The 7996-nt window shown below is 69.9% G+C and overlaps 1 protein-coding gene across 1 annotated transcript; it reads left to right on the top strand.

Moving 5' to 3' along the window:
* Nucleotides 1-3861: 3861 nt before the first annotated feature.
* SPEF1 (sperm flagellar 1) lies at nucleotides 3862-7684 on the top strand. Its single transcript, XM_075499404.1, has 7 exons — nucleotides 3862-4016; nucleotides 4172-4283; nucleotides 4457-4592; nucleotides 5585-5642; nucleotides 5889-5955; nucleotides 6190-6301; nucleotides 7440-7684. The coding sequence occupies exons 1-7, from the start codon at nucleotides 3866-3868 to the stop codon at nucleotides 7545-7547; spliced, it is 744 nt and encodes a 247-aa protein (XP_075355519.1). The 5' UTR covers nucleotides 3862-3865; the 3' UTR covers nucleotides 7548-7684.
* The last annotated feature ends 312 nt before the right edge of the window (nucleotides 7685-7996 follow it).

Genomic DNA, 7996 nt, shown 5'->3' on the forward strand with positions numbered 1-7996 from the left:
CCCAGCCATGCCCCCCTCCATGTCCCCTCCCAGCCATGTCCCCCCCATGTCCCCCCCACCCCAGCCATGTCCCCCCCATGTCCCCCCCAGCCATGCACCCCCCATGTCCCCCCCACCCCAGCCCTGCACCCCCCCATGTCCCCACAGGCATTGCCCCCCTCCATGTTCCCCCAGCCATGCCCCCCTCCATGTCCCCCCCCCGGCCACGTCCCCCCCATGTCCCCTCAGCCACGCACCCCTCCACACCCCCCCATGTCCCTCTGTCCCCCCCATGCTCCCGGCCACGCACCCCCCCCCACAGCCCCCCCGGCCTGCCTGCCCCCTTGTACCACACTGGCCGTGCCCCCCCGTGCCCTGCCCCCACTTTGGGGGGTGCCCCACCCCCCAGCCATGACCCCCCCGGCTGTGCCCCCCCCGTGCCCTGCCCCCACTTTGGGGGGTGACCCCCGCACCCCCCAGCCATGACCCCCCCGGCTGTGCCCCCCCCGTGCCCTGCCCCCACTTTGGGGGTGCCCCCCCCCCCGGGTGGCTGCGGGATGTCCTGCCTGACCACCAAGGGCTTTAATTGCTTCCAGCCACAGGAGGCTGGGCTGGGGGGCTCCCGGGGGGGCTGCGGAGCCCCCTTTGCCCGCGGCAGGACCCGCACAAGCCCCGTCGGCTCCTCTCCGTGGCGGGATGCAGGGGTGGCCCCCCCCAGAGCCCCCCCCCACCTCCCCGGGGTGCGGCTGCCTGCCCTGGTGCAGGGGCTCGGGGCCGGGCACGGCGTGGGGTGGGGGGCTTCAGGGGCTGGGGGGGGCTGGCTCACTGTAATGGCCGCACAGCAAGAGCTGCCATCAAGATCACTCTAATTAACGAGGACGGGGTGGGGTGGGGTGGGGTGGGGGGGCTGCTCCCCCCGGCCCCAGAGCCGCAGCCCCACGGCGTCCCACACCCTCCCCCCCCGGGCAGCTGCAGCGTCCCACCGCCTCCCCGAGCCCCTCACCCAGCGTGGGACCCCCACCCGGGGGACGAGCTCGCCCCCGCCGCAGGAAATATTCCCCCGGCATCCCCTTTTCCCTCCGCTTTCCCTCCCAGCCTGGCCCTTCTGCGTGGGGATTTGCACCAAAACCGCCGCCATCTGCCACGCGAGCTTTCGCCGGGCCACGGAAAACCCGTTTTCCGCCCCAAGAGGATTTCATGGCAAAGCATGCCCACGCGGCGGGGTTTTCCCCAAATTCTTTATATTGGAATATAAAGAATATTCACTCCGTATATTCTTTATATTTATATTATACGGGGCGGCCGCGGCAGGACCCCGGTGCTCTCGGCGCTGGCACCGGCGCTGGGGTGATGCAGGGAAGCGGGAGCCTTGTATGGGTGCTGGCCCCATGGGATCCGTGGGGCAGAGTCGGCCTCGGCCCCACGCGTGGCGTGGCGTGGCGTGGCGTGGCGTGGTGGCAGGGGACGCAGGAGGAGGGCACCCGTGGTCCCCGGGGTGCTGCGTGGCAGCGTGCGGGCGAGCACGCACGCCGGCGTCACCGTGGGCATCGCGAAGCCGCCGGCCCCGGGGAGGAAAAGTGGCGGCTCTGGGTAGGGATCGCGGCTGAAGAACGGTGCAGGCGGCGAGTGGGGGGGTCGCCCACCTCCCAGGCCGCGGGGCGTGCGGGGTTCCGGGGTGCTTTAGCACCGAAATACGGGATTTGAGAGGTTTTAAAGACTTCAGACGGTGGCGAGCTGGAGGAACGCCGGAGGAGGAGGAGGATGGTGGCAAGGAGGTGCCGAGGGGCCGGCGGTGGCGGTGGCACGGGACGCGGCTCTGCCGGCACAGCCGGGAAGCCGCGGGGGGGCCAAAGGGCGTCTCCGTCCCCCCCCTTTCCTGTTTTGCTGCTTTCTGCTCCGCGCACCCGGGGGAGGCTGCGGCTGCCGCCCGCTCCCGTGACTCGGGGCCCGGGGACGGCGGCTGCTGCCACCAGCCCTGCCCGCCGCGGAGAGGGGGTTTCTGGTTCAACACGCAGAATTTGGTTCTGGTTCGGCCAAAAATAAACCCTTTCGGGCCGCTTTTCTCTTCCGTGAGAAGCAAACCAGGAGCGAAACCCCATCGGCCCCGCCTGTCGCAGCTGCTGCGGCCAGAAGAGGGGCAGGGTGGGGAAACTGAGGCAGGCGTCCCGCAGGGCTGCTGGTGGCAGAGCCGGAGCTCCCGGGTCTGGGCCCTGCCGCGGCGAGGGAGCGGCAGGGACCGAGCGGGCGGCAGCGGCAGATAAACCGCCCCATCGGCGGGAGCCGTCCCCGCGCCGTCCCCGTCCCACCTCGCCGGGGACCGAGCCGCCGCCGGGGCTTATCGGCGTCCCCAGCGCCTCGCTCGCCCCCGGTATCGCTGCTGCAGCGCCGTAATCTGCCCAGTCCTGCCCGTGCGCCCGGGCCACGGAGCAGCCCCCGGGGCGCCCGAGCCACGGCGCCGACCCCGCACCTCCCGGCTTGGTTCGTGCCGCGCTTTCAGCCAGCTCCTCTGCTCGGCTTCGCCGGGTGGGAGCCCGCGGCACGGCTGCCAGGAGCGGCGGCCGGGAGCCCAGAGCCGCACGTGGCCCTGGGAGGGAGCTGGGCTTGTGGGCTACCGCCACGGTGACCATGGTGCCGGCGTCCTGGGGAGTCCTCGCTGCCCACCCACGAACGTGGCTGGTTCTACCGGTACCCCTGTGCTGGGGAGAGACGGCTGCGCTGATGGTATCTGGGGGAAGTGCCTGTCCCAGCTCAGACGTCCATCCCAGAGAAGTGTCCGTCCCCGCTGGGATGTCCATCCCAGCTCCGGTGTCCATCCCACCTATGGTGTCCATCCCAGCTCTGGTGTCCATCCCACCTATGGTGCCCGCCCCAGCTAAGATGTCCTTCTCCACTGAGATGGCAGTCCCAGCTATGGTGTCCATCCCAGGGAAGGGCCCATCCTAGCCATGGTGTCCATTCCAGGGAGGGTGTCCACATCCAGGAAGGGTCCATCCCAGCTAAGGTGTCCATCCCATCTATGGTGTCCATCCCAGGTACGATGTCCGTCCCAGCTAAGGTGTCTGTCCCATCTATGGTGTCCATCCCAGGTAAGACGTCCATCCCAGCTAAGATGTCTGTCCAAGCTAAGATGTCCGTCCCAGCCATGGTGTCCCCCCCCGGGTCTGTCCCCGTCCCTGGCAGTGCCCCCCCCAGCCCCCCGCCCTTGGGCCCGTTGCCGGCAGCGCCATCCCAGCTGATCTTCACCCCGGCAGGACCGGGAGCCGGAGCTGCCCGCCGAATCGGGGTGCACCGCGGGGCCATCTTGGGATCTCCCTTCCCAGACCAGGGACCCCCCCCGTGCTCAGGGAACCCCCCGTGCTCGGGGACCCCCGTGCTGTGGTCTCAGCCCCCCAGGGCCTCCAGTAGCCCAGGGCCCCCCTCCCCGTGGTCCTGGCCCCCCGTTGCTCACAGCGTCCCTCAGCCTGGTCCTGCACGCCCTCGCCCCCCCCTCCTGCTCAGGGCCCCCCAGGTTCCCCTTCCCCAGGACCCCCAGACCCCTCCCAACTTGCTCAGAGCCCCCCAGCCCCCCGGTCCCCCATTGCTCAGCACCCCCAGACCCCCCCCTCTTTCTCTAAGCCCCTCACTCCCCCATTGCTCAGGACCTCAAGACCCCCCCCTTGCTCAGAGCCCCCCAGCCCCCCCGTCCCCCATTGCTCAGCACCCCCAGACCCCCCCTTGCTCTCAGCCCCCCACTCCCCCATTGCTCAGGCCCCAGCCCCCCTCCCTTGCCCAGGCCCCCCCATTGCTCAGAGCCCCCCGGTCCCCCCCCTCGCCCCCCCCCCCCCCCGGCCCGCCGGTTGCCAGGCGACGGCCGCGCGCTCCCGGCATGCCCCGCGGGGCCGTTGCCATGGCGGCGGGACGCGGCGCGGCCCGGGCCGGCGGGTGCCGCATGGCGGGCGGCGGGGCGGCGGGCGAGCCCCGGGGCCTCTACCGCTGGCTGGACGCCGTGCCGCTCTCCCGGCCACGCAGGAACATCGCCCGAGACTTCAGCGACGGGGGTGGGACGGGGGGGCCCGGCGGGACGGGCCTGGGGGGGGGGCGGGCCCGGGAAGGGCCTAGGCCGGGGTGGCCGCCAGGCCTTGCGGGCCTGGGAGGGGGGGGGGGTCCCGGGGTGCCCGCCGCCCCCAGCCCCTCTCCTCCTGTCCTCCCCCAGTGCTGGCAGCCGAGGTGGTGAAGTTCTTCTTCCCCGCCATGGTGCAGCTGCACAGCTACGTGCCCGCCAGCTCCACGCCGCAGAAGCTCACCAACTGGGGCCATCTCAACAGGTAGCGGGGCGGGCGGCCCCCTGCTCGCCCCTCGCTGGGAGCACTGCGCTGGCCCGCAGCGCGTCCCTCTTTGTCCTGGCTGGGGACCAGGCCAGCGGGGACGCAGCTAAGGGTGCCGCAGGCAGGGGGGTGCCTGCCTGCCCTCCTGGGTGCTCATTTGGCTCCTCTTTTAGGACAGTGCTGAGTAAGCTGAACTTCTCCATCCCGGATGACGTGATCCGGCAGGTCGTGCAGTGCCGGCCGGGCACGGCGGAGCAGGTGCTGCTCCTGCTGCGGCAGAAGATCGAGGAGAAGCAGAAGCAGAGCAAGGTGGGCCCTGGCCCAGGCCAGGCCAGCGGGGTCTGGGGGAAGGGGGGCAACCCGATGTGCCGCGTTCTGCTTGTAGGTGCCACATGCTACGGGCTGGAGGGCGATGCGGGCGAGTAGCCACCCCACAGAGAGGTCACTGTACTCAGGGCAGGGCCAGGGGGGCCGGGCTGAGCTCCAGATGCCCTCGTGGGCATCACTTTCCCCCTGAGCACCTCTTTCTCCTCGTCACGAGGATCCCACTGCCATCTCCCCGCCTGCAGCTCCACGGGGAAGTGCAGTGGGGTGTTCAGAGGCAGGGGACCCCCTCGCGTGGGCAGAGCAGGGGTAGGAGCACCCCACCGGCAGCGATGCAGGCGGCAGGGCCGGCCTCGGCGGCGGCCGCAGATGGCAGCCACGTGCCGTCGTGGGAAGCGCCGCGGCCCCGCTCGCTCCGCAGCCTTGACTCGGCCCGGGACAGCCCGGGAGGAGCTGCTGTGAGCCGGGGAGGAGAGGGGACGCCGTCTCCGTCACCTTCCTTCCCCATCGCCCGTCACCCAGCCCTCCTCTCCTGCCCCGAGCAAACCCTCAGCCCACGACTGTGCCGGTCCTTGCGGTGTGAGGGGAGGATACCGAACCTGCGGGGCTGGGGCAGGCTGGGCTGTCTGTGCCGGTGACTCTGGTGCTCAGGTCAGAGGAGGAATTCGCTACGGGAAGGGCTGTGGCCGTGCAGAAAGCAGGAATTCAGGCAGATGGATCCCAGCCCTGCCTGCGGGCTGTAACGCTGTGGAGCAAACCCCCCGCCCCAGCGCTCCCCACGGCCTCGAGCCCCCGCACTGCGCAGAGAGAGGTGGCCCAAGCAGCGGGGCGGGCTGGGGTGCCCTGTCCCCCCTTCTCCCGACACTGGGGCCCGGCCAGGCCCCCTCCCTGCGCAGGGGCTGTTTGTGGGCTCGCTCACGGGGACACCCACGGCTCGTGGCCAGGCGTGACGGGTGTTGTCCTGCCTCTCCGTGCAGGAGCCGGGCGTACGGGCAGCGCTGGAAGAGGTCAGCTACCTGGAGACGGGTAGGGTGGGTGCGTGGCACATCGGGAAGGAGGGTCCCATCCCGGCCGTGCTATGGGGTCCAAACCCCAAACCGTGACCTTTCTGGTCCCCGGAGGGGGGGCATACAGCCCTGCCTTGTGCTGGGGCACCCAAATAATGAGCCTGGCCAGCCCTGGGGGGATAGGAGACACTGCTGGAAGGGGGGTGTCCCCGTGGAGGGGGGGGGGAGGCAGAGCTGTTTGGGCAGATGATGCACTAACTGCTGTGTTTTGCAGGCTACTCAAAGGCGAAGAGCGGCGCCGGAGGAGGAGGCTACGCCCAGGAGTCTCCCGGGGCTGCTGGGTAAGAGCTGCTGGCCGTGCCTGCCGGTGACGTGCCCTTCCTGGGGGCTTCTCGAGGAAAGGGGCTCGGGGGTCCCCACGGGGAGCCCTGTGCCGCAGGGGCAGTGGTGCGTGGGGCAGGACGCGGAGGAGCTGGGCGTGGGCGTGAGCCCCACGGCCTGTACAGCTCCGTGGGCTGTGAGCAACGCTGCAGGAGGGGTCGGTTATTGTCCCGGCGTTTCCTTTCCCGGCCCAGGGTGAAGAAGAGCCACCACGGCTGTGCCCAGCCTCCCCCCGGGGACGCTGCCGTCCGCCTGCAGCTGGCGGAGAGGGAGCAGGCCCTGCTCCTGGCGCAGGAGACCATCCAGGTGAGCCCACCCGCCGTCACCCCGGCCAAGCGCTGTCCCCGTGGCAGCACCGAGGCAGGGACAGAATCCCTTTGCCTCCCCAACCATCCTGCGACGGTGGTGGACGCGTCAGCCCAAACAGGCGTTTGCTCGACGCCGTCCTGTCACCTCTCCTGTCACCGTAACCCAGCTCTGGTGGCACCCTCGGGCACGGGCCAGCCTGGCGGTGGCTTCGCCGTGGTCCAGCTGGCCAACGTCTGGCTCGGGTGCTCCTCTGGCTGCGGCCGGGCAGCGCTGGGCTCCCAAAAGGTCTGGTCAAAGCGGGCTAGAAAGGCAGCGATAGCTCAGCGTGGCCCGGAGATGTGGTTCTGTCCCTGCAGCCCTCGTCTCCCTCCGCAGCAGAAGGTGTTTTGCTGACATTTAGTGGATAAAAGCCCTGGTAAAGCCTCTGCCTGCAGATCTCCCCCGGGGGTGAACAGCTTTCGCTTTCAATCCTTCCTCAATCTCTGTGGCGCACACCCAGGGCAGTCACATCGATCCGTGATTCCCAAATGTTCCCGATCCTCATCCTTTCTGGCCGGTCTTCCAGCCCGCGGCGAGGAGGGTGACGCAGAACGGGCATCGCAGCCGCGCAGACCCTCCGCACGCAGCTTGCCGTGGCCCCCGGCGCGTCCCGGGGCTGCAGGCTCCCGGCGTCCCTTACTCGACCGTGGGTAGCGGGTGATTTTTGAAACGGAGCTTCTTCGTTCAGCACCGAGCCGGGGCGGTGGCTCTGCCTTGCTTAAAACCGGGGCTTTTCTGCTGGAAAACATCGAAGATTTTAAATTTTGAAAGAGGGGAAGGAATGCTGCGGGGCATCTCAGATGGGAGGAGTCGTCACCGCGTCCTGGTGGGGAGCTGGGACTCCCGGGCCATGTTTTGGGGGAGCGTTTGCTTGATGCGGGTTGTGGGAGCAGGAATAGGGACCCCAAATCTGGCACTGCTGCTCCCCTGCCTCAGTTTCCCCTGTGGATAAAGGTGGCTGATGCCGCTCAGTGACTCCAGCAGCCACATCAGCCTGGCCCCGAGTTCCCCGTTCCCCCCCCCCCGTCTGGGGTGGATGGATGGGCCTCCCGCCCCCCCGAAACCACGCTGAGGGGGTGTCGGGGTCTCTGCTCAGATCCTGCAGCTGAAGGTGGGGAGGCTGGAGCAGCTGCTGCGCCTCAAGAACGTGCGGATAGACGACCTCAGCCGGCGTCTGCAGGAAGCCCAGCGCCAACTGCGGTGAGCGGACCCTCGCCCGCCCGGCAGCCCCTCGCCCCGGGGCTGCCCCCCGCCGCCCAACCCACCCCTCCCGAACCAGTGGGAGCTCCTGCTGAGCTGGAAGAGCCGTCCCAGTGCCTCCCAGTTGACCCAGTTCCCAGGGCGGACTCTCAAGGACAAAAGCCAGAGGTGGCAAACGCGGACGCCGAAGCGGGGACCCCCCTGCCCACCTCCGGGATCCCCCCCCCGTGCCCGCCGGCGGGCAGCGCGGCAGCGGCATCGCTACGGCACGGGCTCCGCTCGGCCCTCCGGCCCGCGCCGGCAGCAGTCCCTCCTTCCTTTGCCACGCACGTTGGTAATTAAAAAGCCGGGACATCGCTCGGAGACCTCGCGGCAAGGCTGAGTCGCTGCGGGGGTCCCCAGCCCGGGGGCATTCACCTCCGGGTCGGCAGCGTGGGGATGCCGTGCCGCTCG

This window comes from Mycteria americana, chromosome 4 (genome assembly GCF_035582795.1).
Source record: "Mycteria americana isolate JAX WOST 10 ecotype Jacksonville Zoo and Gardens chromosome 4, USCA_MyAme_1.0, whole genome shotgun sequence".
NCBI lineage: Eukaryota > Metazoa > Chordata > Aves > Ciconiiformes > Ciconiidae > Mycteria > Mycteria americana.